The sequence below is a fragment of the Coenobita brevimanus genome, chromosome 1, assembly GCF_032717465.1.
Source record: "Coenobita brevimanus isolate Jiangsu-jjx chromosome 1, ASM3271746v2, whole genome shotgun sequence".
Lineage (NCBI taxonomy): Eukaryota > Metazoa > Arthropoda > Malacostraca > Decapoda > Coenobitidae > Coenobita > Coenobita brevimanus.
The window spans coordinates 5,329,363-5,346,778 of record NC_136954.1 but is presented as its reverse complement, the minus strand read 5'-3'; the positions used below and the strand labels follow the sequence as shown (position 1 = coordinate 5,346,778).

At 42.1% G+C, this 17,416-nt stretch overlaps 1 protein-coding gene across 1 annotated transcript in view; it reads left to right on the top strand.

Annotated features, from left to right (window-relative positions):
* Nucleotides 1-951: 951 nt before the first annotated feature.
* The window catches only part of LOC145412815 (glutamate receptor 1-like), a 141,737-nt gene continuing 125,272 nt past the window's right edge, over nucleotides 952-17,416 (top strand). The window contains exon 1 of the mRNA XM_080282639.1: nucleotides 952-1,047. Coding sequence (XP_080138765.1) covers nucleotides 952-1,047 — 96 coding nt within the window. The remainder of the gene's footprint in view (nucleotides 1,048-17,416) is intronic.

Sequence of the window (17,416 nt, the reverse complement as noted above, 5' to 3'; positions counted from 1 at the left end):
ATTGTTATTATTATTATTATTATTATTATTAATACTACTCTTCTTTTTATTATTCTACATAGAGGCACAGAGGACAGAGAGAATCCAAGTTCGCTCCTAAGAAACGACACAAGAAAGACACGTAACACAGAGACATCAGTAGGGTACAGGAAGCACAGCACAGACGTAGGTGTTCCTGCAGGTAAAACACACAGGTGGTAATAAAAACACACCCAGCACGTAACAGACACAGGGCGAAAGAGAGAGAGAGAGAGAGAGAGAGAGAGAGAGAGAGAGAGAGAGAGAGAGAGAGAGAGAGAGAGAGACTGTAACCTGAATATGTTAAGTTACTGTTCACTTGACAAAGTAAGTAAACAGAGGATCATTCCTAAGTGGCCTTGGAAATCCCGTAACACCTCTAACTTAGCGATGTTTTCCGCACGTTATCCCTCAATATCGCCATGTATGCCACTGGTCCAAGCTGTATCGATATTAAAAAGATATGAATAATAGAGCTTACCAGAAAATGTTAAGGAGTGATGTGGAAAATGAATTAAGGGCTAAGACACCTCCTGTGTGTCCTAGAAAAGCAAGTCCCATAGAGGAAGTGTTAAGCTAAGATGAGGAGGGTAGGTGGGAGATAACATAAGGAGATTTGTCATCACTTTCTTAACTGCGCTGATGAAGATTTGGTCTCGTGTTAGTCATTGGGTTCAGACATCTGCATTGCTTTTTAAGTTTGCGTCTACCGCATCGAAGTTTGCCCTATTTTTCCTATTTTATCTTTCCTTGCTTTCTGGTTACTGTCTCGCCCCATCCTTGAGTTTGATGATGATGATGATCAGGAGGATGGTGGTGATGAGTGTGATGGTGATGATAATGATGATGATGATGATGATGGTTCTCACTTGCTAATCTAGGTTCCCTCTCTCTCCCCCAGTCTGCCGTCAGTTCTCGCGGCCTGTGTGGGCGATGGTCGGGTCGGTCCAGCCTGACAGCTTCGATACGCTCCACTCCTACGCCAACACCTTCCAGATGCCCTTCGTTACGCCCTGGTTCCCGGAAAATGTGAGTACCTGCATTACTTATTTACCTGTTATTGAATTTGTGTGTTTATATTGTGTACTGGGGGGAGGTGATCTTAAGATAGGACTGGGATTAGGAAAGGAGGGAAGAGGTAGAAGTGTAGGAGAGGATATGAAGGAAGAAAGGGTAGAGAAAGAAGGAAGAGAAAATGAAGGAAGACGTGGAGGAGGAGGATAACTGGTAAGAATATGGAGAGGAATGAAGAGAGATGATATAAAGAAGGAGTAGAAGAAGAGGGCTACAGTACTCATTATTCTTACGCCAGCACCTTCCAGATGCCATTCACTATGACTTAATTCCCTGGAGATGTGAGGACCTAAAGATTATATTTATACTGCAGTTTATTTTACATGTTTAAGAATTATGAAGATATATTTCGTAATAAAGTATGAATGTGAAGTGACGACAGTAAAAACAAAAAAAAGTTGAGGCAGTATTACCACATAAGAAATCGTGCCTTTTTTTTAATGACATATTTCATATATTATATGGTAAAGGAATAATGAGACCATATCCACAGCACTTTTATTCCAGAGTACACTTACACTTATATAACTGCTACACCAGATTGGCATTTGTATTGCAGTAAAAAATAATAAAATAATGTTTGGATTGGGTTACGGTACAGTACATACTGTACGCCAATACTGTCTCGATCTATCTACTTTGATTTTTTTTTTCCCACTGTGGTATCCCTACGGCATACATTTTTATAATTTTTTTATTAGTTACCTTGATTAAAAGAAAACAGAAAAAGAAAGAGGACTTTTAGAAGACCTTCGGTAGCCGTGTAAGGTAAGCGGGGCCTTGGCTGTAGTGAAGTGAATTGTACTTTAATTCTATACTGATATCCCTGAATTTACGGAAAGTGCGACGAATCTGTCTTTCAAGAATCATACCTGCTGGAGACTGAAGGTTCTCTGCAAATGAAAAGATCATTGCTTATGTCAGTTTAGAGACAAACCACTTGAAGAAGGAAAAAAGAACAGGGAGGAACCGGTAGTTTAGCAAATTATGTTTTAGTTACTTTGGTGATGGTGTTGGGAACAGAAACGCTCAAATGTAAAAGATAGAAGTCTGTAAAGGGTTAAAACGATTTGTGTCTGGGAGTCATACTGGCAAAGGTGTTTGTTAAGGCTGATGGGCGAATGGGCACCATCGGTACGTGGTGATGGCAGTGATGTTGGGGTGAGTACGGATAAACTGGAAAGAGGGAAAAACGGTGGAGACGGAGGAGCAAGATGGAAGAACAAGGGTTACTTAGAGGGAAGCTTGTAAAGGAGAAAGGGAGGAAGAGGTAGGAAGAGAAAAAGGAATAGAAAGGACGAGAGGGATTAGGAAGAAGGAACAGGAGGAGGCGGAGGGGACGTTATAAAGAAGAAGAAGAAGCAGTAATGATTATGATTCTGTGATGAACGTGAAGAGGAAGGACAAGGTGACACTCTGATCGGTGTCTCCTGATAGCTTGGAAATTCTGCACTGTTTATTTACTTACCTGTTCTATTCTAGGAGTATGTATCTTTATTAGGACTGGGGTTAAGAAAAGAAGGAAAATGTATGTGTGTGTGTGTGTATGTATATACACACACACACACACACACATATATATATATATATATATATATATATATATATATATATATATATATATATATATATATATATATATACTAAAAATAACAGAACGGAGGAAGGAAAAACAAATGAGTAAAAAAAAAACAATCCATACACCAGATTACTGGTGTCCTCCGTTCATAAAATATCTGTAACAGTTAGACTTGAACAGTTGTGGGTTGAAATTTGGAGGGAAACAACTCTGGGGAAGCGAATTCCAGAGAGATGCAGTTCGGGGAATGAAAGAATTCTGATAGGCAGAAGTTCTGCAATATGGCTGAGTGACATTCCAGTCATGAGCGCTACCAGATGCCCGTGTAGCACGAGGGAAGGCATGGAGAGGTGGCACCATGGACGCAACTTCGTCTGAGCATTTGCCAAAAAAATATCTGTGAAATAATGCAAGGAAGGCAACATTCCTTCTTACTTGCAGGGGAGGTAGTTTATATGTAATGACAGGGTTGTTAATGATTCTAACAGCTTTGTTCTGAATTTTGTCTAATTGTCTTACTGCAACCTCTCCACAACCATTCCACAAGGGTGAGCAATATTCAAGCTGAGAGCACCCATGACTCTTATAAATTATAGCTAACTGCTCATCGGCGAAGAAGTTACGGACTCTGTACAATAATCCAAGTTTCTTTGAGGCGGTTTTAGCAAGTGATCTGACATGAGAGGTCCAGCTGAGGGCATTGTTAAGTGAGACGCCAAGAATTTCAGTACTTTTGGAGATGGGAATATTAGTAGCACTGAAGGTACCGTACGAATCTGGCAATATCTGTATTAGTAAACTGTATATATTTAGTTTTACTAGCATTAAAAGAGACAAGATTGTTTTGTCCCCATTCACTGATCGTAGATAGATCTTGGTTTATGGAGATGGCTGTACTGAGTTGAGAGGTAGAGATATTAGACTTTGTAAATGGGTGTCTGAGTGTGAATGAACTATGTAGTGTTGAGTCATCTGCGTATTAGTGAATGGTATTGTGGGTGACAGATAAGAGATCATTAATATGAACCAGAAATAGGGTTGGCGCCAGAACTGATCCTTGAGGCATGCTGGTGTTAATTGAGTGGAAATGGGAATATACATCATCTACTTTTACTCTTATTTTCCTGTCACTAAGATATGAAGAAATCAGAGGAACAAAAGACGTTAGTCCATAGCAAGGGAGTTTGGACAGCAGGGAACGGTGCCATACTCTGTCGAAAGCTTTAGAGATATCAAGAGCTACTGCATGAGTTTCTTCAAAAAGATCAATTGATTGATGGATGTTATGAGTTAAAAGATTGAGTATGTCAATGGTGGATCTTTCGTGGCGAAAACCGTATTGTCTATCACTAATTAAGTTGTTGGATTCAAGATGTTTAACAATGTGCTCATTAATTAAAGTTTCAAATACCTTACCAAGAGAAGATGTGACAGCTATTGGTCTGTAATTTGGGGGGTCAGAGGAACTTCCTTTCTTCGGAACTGGGTGGATATTGGCTTCTTTCCATGAATTTGGGAATAAAGAAGTACGTATGCATAGTATGAATAATTTAGCTGGGACAGAGGCAAGTTCAGGGGAACACTTTTTCAAAACAATTGGCGGAATTCCATCTGTAGGTAAATTGTCTAGGATGGATTTTACGTATCTTGTCTTTATTTTAAGTGGGACAGTTTCTGGAGAATCAAGTTCCAGTACTGAGACATTCTGGCTGGTATCGTCTATGGTAGAGTTTCTGGCAAAGGTACTGGCAAAGATATCTGCCTTCCCACGCGGGTCATTTGTAATGTTGCCATCTGAAGATTTTAGTGGGGGAATGGAAGATGACTTGTTAAAGTTATTATTGAAAGAATTAAGAGTTGACCAGAATATTCTATTATAATTAGGGTTGAAGAAAGTTTGATTTAGATAGATTTAATACAGCTTTTGCATGATTTCTAGCAATTTTAAATTGGGAGAGTGATTCAGATGTTTTTGATTTTAAGTAAGAGTTATATGCTAATGACTTTTGGGCTGTTGCTCTGGCACAGTTGCCATCAAACCATTTTGGAGAGTTCGATCTTTTAGTGAACTGTTGACCTGGTTTGAATAAATCCATACCAGTGAGTATTAAGTCACAAATGTGGGACTGGGTAGAATTGGGATCACTTGAGAAGAAAGACTGCCATGGAATGTCAGCAAGATAATTTCTAAATCCATCCCAGTCTGCCCTATCAAAGTGCCATCGGGTCACCCTGACAGGTTCAGAACGGGGAGGTGTGGGAGGGTTAACTAATGAGGCTTTGATGAGAATGTGGTCAGAGGATCCAAGTGGTGACAGTACCTCTATCCTGTATTGATATGGATTATTTGTCAAGAATAAATCCAAAAGATGGGCATTATGGTCAGGATTATCAGGTATTCTGGTTGGTTGCTTTACCAACTGGGTGAGATTAAACGATTCCGCAAACGGCTTGCATTCTAGACCAGCGTCGTCAGTCCGGGCAGAATGCAATAACCATTCAACATTATGTATGTTAAAATCATCCAAACTGGTAATTTCGGTGCCAAGGGCAAGGTTAAGGTTACTCAACTGAGTGGATATGGAATCAAATACACTGGGTTCCGAAGAAGCATTGGGGGAACGATAAACTACACAAATATATTTGGTAATGTTTTGACAATTTAGTTTATATAATGAGTAATCAAAACTGGATGAAGTGAAGTTTAAAATAGTGTCAACTGCATATTGGGATTTGATATAAGAACAGGTGCCGCCCTTGTTACGGAAGTTTGTAAGGAGATGGTAACCGGGAAAACAAAATGGAGATATATCGGTAGAGGGTGAGATTTGTGGTTCTGTGAGGAAAAGGGCCAAAGGGGATATGGACTGAAGGAAAAAATGAACTGAGTTTAAATTTGTGGTAAGGCCGCGGATGTTGGTAAAGAATAAGGCCGCACTGTCACTTTTTCGCCGACGAGCATTCCCGGAAATAGCGACAGTCGCTGCCGGCACAGTCGCTTGATGGCGACCGGAGGACCCTGTGCCGCCAGCCCTACCCTGCCGGTGGTGGCTATCCGAGGTACCACCTCATTTGATAGTAAGATTGCAGCGGCCATTACTAAAGACGTGAATAGAAGATGTGATTTGTTATGCGCATGTAGTGTAGTGTAGACACGAGTATATACACGATTATATACTGAACGAGGTATGGAGATTGGGAAAGAGAAAGATGAGGAGGAAAAAGTGGAGAAGGAGGATAGGAGGAGGAAGATTTAAAGATATATGAGGAGAAAAAGTGAGAGTGGAAAGTGGATGTGGGGGAACGAGGAATGAAAAGGAGGAAGAGGGAAATGAGGGGCATCAGTCTTGTGAATATCAGATGCCAGCCGGTGACACCATCAACCACACTGATCACCTGCATATTAATCAGTGAGCATAAATACACCTGAGGACTGAGCGGGTAAATTAGTAGTAGGTAAGTATTTGTGGCATTTATGATAATGGAGAAAATGTACAAAAGTTTGTTCAGAGAGGGATTAAGGAAATTTTTGCATATGTATTGTGTGAATGAAACGCTGTTGAGTGCTGTAAAGAGCTGTGATGACACTGAGGCTTGTGAAGGGGTAAGCGGGTGTCCAAGTAGCGTAATATCAGTATTGGTGTAAGACAGGATTGTGTTACGACCTCACGATCGTTAAGAATATCTATGGATGGGGTTAAGAGAGAGAGAAAAAAAAGACTCGAGTTATGGAGGGAAGGATGTTGATAGTAATGAATGGTGAAGAAGGGAGTGCTCAGTGCCTGATGTATGTAGATGCTGCTTTTGTATATGCCAGTGGGAAATAAAGGTTTTCTAGATCGGTGCGGAGTAAGTGGATGTCTTTGAGCGCCTTGTTTCCGTTCTGATCGTTCTGTATATTCTGACCGTTCTTCTTCAACAACTATTAACATTTGTGTTTCCTAAGCAAGATAAAATGTTTTGTCTCCTCCCCAGCCCCATTCCCCTCTCCCTCACTGCTGCTTTCCCCTTTATCTCCCCCAAATTTTCTCATTCCCACCCCTTACTCCCTAACCCTCACTCATCCCCCTGTCACGCTCTCTCCCCCCCAATATCTCACTTGCCTCTTCTCCACTCCCTTCCCTACCCCCTCTCACCCCTACCCTTCCTTCCCCCTCCCCGCACTACCCCCAGCAGTATCTCTGGCTGAAGAAGAAGAAACGCCACCAAAAATGTAATTAAGAGAGCCGCTCCAGGGTGGCCAAAAATGACCGTAATGAATCTGCCTGGTTGCGTTATTGGCTTCCTAAAACCATCTTCTCTTTTTTGCCCCCGCGGATACAGGCTCTCGATAAAATGGGGATAGATAGACAGATAGACAGATAGATATAAAAGTGGATATCACCTGCCGCAGATCCAGCGAAGATCACTGAGACCTATCCGGACCCAAAATACACAGAGTGACAAAGAACTGAGTCTGGAATAACAGACATAGAAATTAAAAATATACTTGTAACAGCAAATACTCGTATGGACTGTACCGAGTGTCAATCACACAAGATGAATTAGTGCGAATTTGGTATAGGATGACAATGACGATGATAATACTGTAATGGTAATGGCGATATAGTGATGATGATTATGATGATGATGATAATGATGGTGGTGATGATGATGATAATGATTGTGGTGATGTGATGGTGATAATTATGGTGGTGGTGGTGGTGGTGGTGGTGGTGATGATGATGATATGGGCCAAGGTAGGTATGCCCAGATGAACCTAGACAAAAAGATCGGTAGACAGGCACAGATAGTGTAGTGGGAAGTAGGTTTTAGGGGAAAAAAATATGTAACAATAAGGAGCACCCACCAACTGGTCTAAGGGCCCAATATTTAACTTTGCCCTGTACCCTGACCATCGACAGATTACTCTCAGACACGAATTACTTCATTTTTGTCAAGCCTTTAACCATACAGCCAACTTTGATTCAGATCAGATCAGACACAATATTAGTTGACGTAGCCCAATGAACTTGACTTTGACCATTCCCTGTGACCTTGACCATTGACATTATCAGAATGGAATCTCATAATCTTTGTTTTACCCTGCATCGGATAAACTTGCTTTTTTAATGCAAGGAAGAAGGAACCAAAAACCAGAAGTCCGCAAGATTGTTCCTTCCAAAGAAAAAGTGAAAACAAATAATAGAGAGCCAAATTCAAGATCCGTTTATTTGGAGATGCCTGGACACACTCTTGCATCAGTGTTGGACAGAAAATGGATGAAAGTTTGCTGCTAGACGGATGCTACACACCCGACGTAGTGGTGGAGGGATGCTGGCAGACGTTCAGAGGAACAATAACCATTCAAGTAGCGATAGAAAAGAGATAAAAATGTAACAGTGCGGCGAAAAGACAGAGGTTGAAGGAACCCAGTAAGAGGAGGAGAGTTAATGAGACGAGAAGTCCCTGACTCCACCTTGTTGAGAAGAGCTGTATGTGGAGAGCCTCCCCACACATGAGAGTTGTACTCTTTACAGAGATGAATTAAAATCGAGTATAAAGTCAACAGCTGTGCAGGGGTAAACCAGTTTAGTCACCCTTGCAAAGTGTCTTTGACCTTTGAACTGTTGTTCTCAAAAACAGTATGTTTACTTGACTGATCTTCAGCACATCAACAAGTTTGATCCACATTAGATCAGAGCTGAGGTATTTTGTGAACACATCGTCAAAGGTTGAACTTTGACCTTGCCTTGTAACCTTAACCTATGAGTGATTGTTCTCATAATTTAATCATTTCATTACTGCCTTTTTCTCAACACCTCCCCGTGATTAATATAAATTGGATAAAAACTGTTTAAGCTGACATTGCCAGGTCATTGTTTGACTAAGCCCTGTGATCTTGACCTTTGCCCTGTTGTACTCAAAAGCAGTATGTGTACTCAATAGTTGACTCTGAACCCTTCCACAAAGTTTGGTTAAACCAGTTAAAACTTTGAGTTATTTTGTTATGAAACACACACACACACACACACACACACACACACACACACACACACACACACACACACACACACACACACACACACACACACACACACACACACACACACACACACACACACACACACACAACGCGCGCGCGTGTGTAATGAAATACAAGAAAACAGTAGTACAACGAACACACAAATTGACTAATAATGAAAAAGTAACAGAGATCATCTAAAGTCCACCAGCATAAGGCCAAATGAGAGAGAGAGAGAGAGAGAGAGAGAGAGAGAGAGAGAGAGAGAGAGAGAGAGTTAACCCCCTTCAGCACAAGCAGCTTTTTCACTTTTCTAACTTACAGTCGGGGAAATCTTTCGTGAGGGAGACTAATGGTGTTTGTGTGTGTGTGTGTGTGTGTGTGTGTATTCATTTCTCTAAGAGAGATTTCCAGAAACATAAATAAAATCGTCTTATTGCAGCAAGATTTACATACTGTATAAATAAAAAAAGAAAGGACGTCATGGAAGTGGATTGCGTAAATAAAGAGAGATTTCAGAATTTCCGACAGTCCCTACACAATTTCCATTTTTTTCTCTCTGTGCCTTTCATCCATTAATATACCTCCGTCCAGCACTTACCATTCTCTCTCTCTCTCTCTCTCTCTCTCTCTCTCTCTCTCTCTCTCTCTCTCTCGTGTTTTGCAGGAATGAGGGAGGAAGCAGCTGGTCATACTACATAATTTGATTCGTCCGCCAAGACGAGAGAGATTTAAGATTAGACTCACTGGAGACGCGTCTGCTGTGTGTTTCTCTCTTCTCCAATCGCCGCCATAAAGTCTGGTTTGATGAAAATGCTGAGGGCATACATGACCTTCTTGCTATGAAGAATAGAGCACATAACAACTGGTTGGCTCATCCCAGCACCTTAACCCTAAAAACTGAACTGCAGAATCTCAGAAGTGGAACTCAGGAAAAACTGCGTGACATGAAAAACAAATGGTGGACTGAACAAGCAAAAGAGCTGCAAAGACTGGCTGATATTATCAACCATCATGAGTTCTACAAATCCATTAAAACCATCTATGGGCCAACAAAATACAACATAAACCCTGTTCGATCAGCCGAAGGAGAGCTCCTGAAAGACAAGCAAGCAATCATAGAAAGATGGGCGCAACATTTCAGCACATTACTGAATCGATTAAACCCGGTGGAGCATGGTATCCTTGATAACATCGCAAGTATCCCTCAAGCGGCAGATCTTGATGTCCCACCTACACTTGCAGAAACTGTTCAGACCATCCGATCCCCAAAAAATAACAAAAGCCCAGGCCCTGATGGGGTTCCATGGAACTGATCAGAGAGAGTGGCCAGTTACTTCACCAGCATCTCCATAGTCTCATACTGACTGTATGGAATCAAGAATAAATTCCATCTGAATGGCGTACTTCTGATATTGTAACCATCTACAAAAATAAGGGGAACCGCTCAAATTGTGACAACAGCAGAGGCATCTCCCTCATTGTGACTGCTAGTGAAATACCAGCTAAGATCGTGTTATCCAGACTGACAAAACATTTGACTGAGTCAACACTCCCTGAAACACAATGTGGATTTCGGAAGGGACGAAGTACCTGTAATTATCTTTGTTGCCCGACAGATACAAGAGAAACGCCACGAGCAGAACCATGACTTGCAAATTGCATTCATTGATCGTGCAAATGCATTTGACACTGTCAACAGAGAACTTTTATGGAATGCTCTATCGAAATTTCGAGTTCCAAACAAATTTCTTACCATCGTAAAGAGCTTGCATGACAACATGAATGCTCGTGTGCCCATAGATGGGAGCATATCCGAACCCTTCAGTGTGGATGTGGGCGTAAAGCAAGGATGTGTCCTGGCTCCTGTCATTTTCACCATCCATCTCACTGCAGTCACCCCTTGTAAGTCACTAACAAATGAACCCTGATGATGAAATAAAAATCCAGTTCCGTCCAGACGGTAAGTTATTTAATTTTAAGCGCCTTCAAGCACAATCAAAAACTGATATAGCACAATTCCTAGAGCTGCAACAGTTCCTAGAGCTGCAATATGCTGATAACTGTGCTGTCTTTGCACATACCCCAGAAGCCCTACAACAGTCTCTCACCATCATTTCCAACATTTTATCATGCAGTGGGGCTCCGAATTAATGTCAATAAAGCAGAAATAATATCTCAGAGCAACAACACAGCAGAGCCTCTTGCATTCCAAATAAATGGTGAAAATGTAAAACAGGTAAAGAATTTTACCTACCTTGGAAGCAGTGTTGCCACACTTTTAAATGGGAATTTTTGTACCGGCTCTTCAATATTATCGTTTTTTCACTAGATTTATCATACACTTATTATTCGTTTTTTTTTTTTTATGGTGTTTAATAATCTGGTGTATTATAAAACTGTCGCCGATACCTTGGTGTTTTTACTAAAAACTTACCCATTACAGTTATTTATCAGAACCGTAATTCTGTAAGGTACTGACCTATACTCAGGTGCATTTTTATAACTTTTTATTTTGTATCAAAATTAAGCGTACCATGAAAATCTCATAATAATAATAATAATACTGTTATAATAATATAATCAATGTTTTATTACAAGAAAAATATTACAAGGAAAAGGAATAGCCTCTGTGCCACAGTAGAAAATCAGTCTTTCTATACTGTGTTTGCGTTATCTGGTCAGGGGCGTTCCTAGAGTATTTGACAACCAGGGCAGACCTGTCCACTGGCACCCCCTACCTCCCAGAGACGAATAATATACAAACGAAAATTCGCCATAATACTGTAGTTTTACGGTAGTTTCAGAATTCAGGTTTAATGAAAATTAAGCAGCGTAGAACCATTTACTTTCGATCTAATTTCTGATAGAAATACTGAAAACCTTGAAACAGTGAAAGTTACCATTCAGTTAAATGGCACCTCTTGTGGCTGTTACCTGGGGCGGGCCGGCTCCCTGCCCTGCCTTAGTACGCCATTGTATCTGGTTATTAGGGGATTTAGTCTTTGCGGTAGTATGGCGGACCAATTAACCAAGATCAAGGAGGCTTTGTTGGAATAGACTGGTGTTTACGCTTGACACCACCACTGACATTTGCATCTTTCTTAGAAGCTATAGCCAGGGTTAAGTATAAGTGAAATGAGGTAAGAAGAAGACAAAATACTGGGATCACACCAAGACATGCAGTGTATGTAATCCAAGTCATCACGCCGTCACTCAACATTATGTGTGGCCGTCCGGTAAACTATTCTCATTTTCACCGAGTTTGGCACCATCAGTGATGTCCTCAACGCCTGTACTGTTGATATAAATCCTCTGCACTAAGTAAGCCTCTATTATATTATCTTGAGAACCTATATAAAGGCAATCCAAAAAGGTATATCCAGTGATGAGGAGCTTTATCAATGCTATAGGTGTTGAGGACATCACTGATAGTGCCAGACTCGGTGAAATCGAGTATAGCAGCAGAATGCAGTCCATAGAACTTAAATAGATACTTCATAGAAATGTGCTTACTCGTGCAGATAATAACTCGGTAAGACAAAAAAGAAATGCATTTTCAGTGATCACCATTACATTAACCCTTAAGATCCTCCTGTCAAACTGTGGAACAACTGTGCATGATTAGCTATGCATGCAAGCGAATCTTTAGAGTGTGTAAATTTGACATATGACCCTCGTGAATTTGGTAGGCATTGTGATGAAAGAAGACCCTCATTTACAATTTTGGTTTTTAGCCTATTTCTTAGCTGGTTTTGAGAAGATTAACTATGCTGAATATTCTTTCACATTCAGAATTAGAATGTGTGGCCACAAAATTTACTGCCATGCTAGCTTTCAACCCCAAATTATCGTACAAACCGTACGATAATAGAAAATGGTATCGTACATCGTTCCGGAGGCAATATTATCGTAAACATACGATAATTATCGTACGTTTGGCAACACTGCTTGGAAGTGTGCTCACTGATACACATAACATTGATGCGGAAGTCCTTGCAAGAATCAACCACGCCTCAGCCTCTTTTGGGTGTCTTAGATTCAGAGTCTTTGAAAACTCCAACTTGAGAATAAAGACGAATGCATCAGTTTATACGGCTGTATGCCTCCCCACCCTCTTATACGGTGCCGAATCCCATACTACTTACATCAAACACACATCAGACAGATTGTCTTTTCACATCCGATGCTTACAGTGCATCCTAGGACCCGCATGGGAGGATTAAGTCCCATTTTCACAAAGTCTTCACCAGGCAAAGTCAACCAGCATAGAGTTCATGCTGGGGGAAAAAAAAAAAAAAAAAATCAGATTGGCCGGACCCGAGTTCCGCATGCTTAAGTACCGTCTTCCCCGCCACGTTGTGTATGGCCAACTCCCTGCAGCATGTCGCAACCCAGGGGGACAGTAGAAAAGATATAAAGGCATCTCTGAAGCAACGCAACATCATACCAAGAGCGGGAAACCAGTGCCTCTGACAGAAAACAGTGGTGAGCTCTCTGCAGTGAAGGAACCATTCATCATGAAGAAGCTCGAAACCTGGCCAGAGAAGAGCGTAGACAAACTAGGCACAACCAAAACAGTTCTCCCAGCAAACCTGAACTTGACATGCCAATTGCGTGGCAAGGTATTTGGATCCGGACTTGGTCTGCACAGTCACACACGTGGGCACCAAAGACTGAGAACACCAACATAGTATAGTGGCCGTCGTCTGCTGTAGTAGGACAGCTTGAAGACTATGAAGTGTGTATGTGTGTGGAGAGAGAGAGAGAGAGAGAGAGAGAGAGAGAGAGAGAGAGAGAGAGAATTTTACGGCACTCAACTCGCAATTTCGCCAGATCTGGTTGCGATCATTAAAGGGAATTGGGAGAAAATGTGCCAAGTCTCCCAGAATAAGAGGAGGAACGAATGAGCGATTTTGGAATGAACAATTTTGGAAACGATATATATATATATATATATATATAATGTACACACACTAGGTACCCACAATACGCAGTTCAGAGTACGCGATCCTCATTGTATGTGAGAACCTATTTTTTTCGAATTTTACTGTATTTTTTAATAGTACGTGAGTTGACCTCATTGTAAGCGAGACGGGCAGCGAACAGTGGCCCAAATCTGGGGTTACCCCAAGTACGTGACATTGCCACCCCAAGAAGCAAGCAACGGTTGCCTAAGCTCCACCCACCTTGTGATGTCAATGATGCGCACTCATCACGTGATGCCCGAATGTGCCGCTTAAAGGGTGGTGAGAGAGGCCCAGCAGAGGATACACACGCTCACAGAGGGTACACTTGCTGTTCCAGCAACATTCTCATCTACTCTGAGGATATTGTTTTGTGAGCCAGGATGTCTGCCCCGTCCTCAAGAAGGAAGAAGTGCATCATCCATGCGATGAAGATGGAAGTCATTCAGAACAAGAGGGTGGGAAGGGTTACACCGGTATTGGAAAGGAACCTGGCTTGGCGGAGTCGACGGTGCGAACAAAATGGGTGAACAGGGAGGCCATAAAGAAGACTGTTAAGACGTATGGGATGGCGGCACTGGACGGGAGAAGCAGGTTAACCAACCGGGTAATAATTCTTACAGAGTGGTACCTGGCAACATATATCCTGAGGAAAGAGAAGGAAGGAGTTCCACTGAATGGCCACTACATCAGGGACCAGGCCAAGATTTTCAACAAAGCTGCATCTGTGATGCTTGGTGTCAAGAAACCCTGCAAAGCCTGTGTGGGATGGTTATGCCGGTTCCTGAAGAGGAAGGAGCTATGTCACATTCGCCTCACTGATGAGCGTGCATCTGCGGATGAAATGGCAGCTAGGAACTATCCTGCCATCCTGAAGGGGATAATCGACGAGGGTGGCTACAGCCGGCACCAAATGTACAACATAGATGAAACGGCCCTATACTACAAGGCTATCCCGAAGTCTACCTATGTCAGTAAGCAGCAGCGCCAGGCCCGGGGGAGAAAAATGGACGCGAGCAGGATAATGGATGTTCACTGTGAACTTATCAGGCTCACACAAGATGCAGCCTGTTGTGGTTCATACCGCAGCACACCGCAAATGTTACTAGAATCTCCGCTCCTTGGATGATAGCGGGGTGTACTGGTACAGCAACTCCAATGGCTGGATTACGAGCATCATCATTTCCGAGTGGCTGTTGCAGCACTTCATTCCTGATGCCAAGGCTAAATCCCAGGAACTTAGCATCCCCTTCAAGGTGCTCCTTATCCTTGTCAATGCCCCAAGTCATCCAACATGGCTAGCAGACCTCAGCAAGGAGTCCCAGATTGTTTTTTTGCCGCCCAGAACGACCTCTCTCATCCAACCGCTAGACCATTAGTTGCAATGATAAAGCAGCTCTGCCACGAACGCCTCTTCGATCATCTCCACAGCAAGACCGACAACTATGAGGAACTGCAGGCAATTCTTGATGTGGACACAGCTGAAAGTGATGTCGTGGACGTCGAGGATGGTTTGGATTCGCCAGCTGCTTCACCTGCTTCACGCATAGCACCTGCACCACCAGCTTCAACTCCAGATAAGACTATTATGGCTTTTTGGTGGTCTTTCAACCTCAAGGAGGTCATCACATTCCTGTTGTCCTCTTGGGCAGATATAACTGCTGCAACAATTAACCATTCTTGGCGCCTCCTTGTACCGCACCTGTGTGAAATCGCACCGGGAAGCAGCTTTCAGTACCTGGCTGCTGCCGAGGCAGCAACTCTCACAACTGCACAAGCTGTGCCAGGGTTTCAGACTGTCATGCTGGAGGAGATCAGGGGCATACATTCGGCAGCAGTGGAGCAGGAACCCCAGGAAATCGTGCAGCGAGTGGATGAGGCCGACGCAGAGCAGGAGATAGCAGCAGAAAAGCCAGCAACACCAGTGATGGAGAGTGAAGATTTGTCCATGATGGAGATCAGCCAGGTACTGTGTGCCCTTGATAAATTCAAGGAAGAATTCAAGGACATCGAATGCTCTCAGTTACGAGTGGTGGAGGTGATGGCTTCACTGGACAGAACCTTCCACTACTACACAGACAAGCACAACCAGGAAGTAAACAGACGGAAGCAAACCCTCATCACCCGTTACCTTCGGCTTGAAGAAAGTGAGGAACCACTACCTTCAGCAACAGAAGAGCCATATCCTGAGGAAGATCAAGAGGATGATGTGATGTCAGAGGTGTCAGAAATAGACGTTGAAGGGTTTTTGAACGAAGTGAGTGTCAGGGGTTTTTATAATATCACGGTAATTTTGATATAAATGCTTAAATATTATTTAAATTGATAATAATATTCAATAATATTGAAGAGCAGAGACAATGATTGTCTTGCTACATCAAGCAACGATTACTTTACGCTGGCTTAGCACGATTCTCTGAGAACGAGAATTTATAAACTTCCTCAACAGTACACAGCAGAGACTAATTACTCACAATTGCTGAATTACTGTACTGTTAGCCTCTGGAGAAAGTTACATCACCCCTGACAATAAATAACTAATACTAATAATAATAACATCAGGTTCTTGCTGATGCATTAACTCCTGGCACAACGGATTTTAAGTTAATACAACAAGACTGGTCTAAGTACCAGTTATGAATAGTAAATGTTTATGCAAGCTAGGAGCTATATGGAAATAAGCTTAATTTGGATTAAATGAAACAAGAGTTTACTTACATTAAGCTCAAGAAAGGAACTGTTAAATTTATTAATCACAAAAAATAAATTTAACATTACAATTCAAATCAATTAAATGAGACGCACTCGCTCACTCACACAGAAGCTAAATACTTACGCCTAGGAAAAACACCTTAACTAAACTCTTAAAACTAGGAAATACACAAAAGAAATACCAGTCGATGAATGCTTTGTATCACCCAGGGGGTGGGAGTTTGAAGAAACTGATACTCTGTGGAGCTTGGGATGCTATCTGACCTCTCTTCACTTCTGAGCACAGGACCTCTCTCCGTCAAAGCCACCACTAGACTGAATTCAAATAATGTACAGGCAGGACGCACAAGCTACCAGAAGGCGTGGCTAACGGTTTAGGCAAGCAGAGGTGAACGATAAAGAAACAATAGTATCGCTCAGTAGCGCACTTAGTGACGTGCATCAAATTGGTCACCCCTGAAAACGGTGACGAATGATTTGAAAAGTATACCCCGAAATGGAGAGAGAAACGGTTAACTGAGCGATACACAGTGAGTTTTCCACTAATAGTTCGTGGCTTCTCACAAAAAGGAAATGTCGTGAATTGATTCGTGACATTACGCCCCATGAAAATTAAATCTTTCTTCCTTCAGAAGAATGATTTCAATATACATACATATAAATCCTAACTCAGTCACACAAGATTCACACTGTGGTGTGTGTGCTATCCTGCTACAGGAGAAAATCGCAGTCGCCAGTGAGTGAAAAAACCTCGTATTTACGTTAATAGAAGCAAGCTTGAGGGAGAAACTCCGTGACGACGGTGAAAATCCTGTACTCAGGTCAAACTGAGCGAAAATTCGCTACATTTACACTGACAACTAATTGTTGTGTAGCGTGGTGTATGTAATACACGGTGTAGGTGTGACAGTTGTAGTGTAACTGTACCTACGTGTAAAATGACACAGTAAATAATATGGCGACGACGAAGGCAGAGGAGAAGAGGCAGCAGCGTGCGGCAGATGATCAGCTGGTCCGCACAGCAAAACTGCTACACCCATTGCTGAACCTGCAAAACCAATT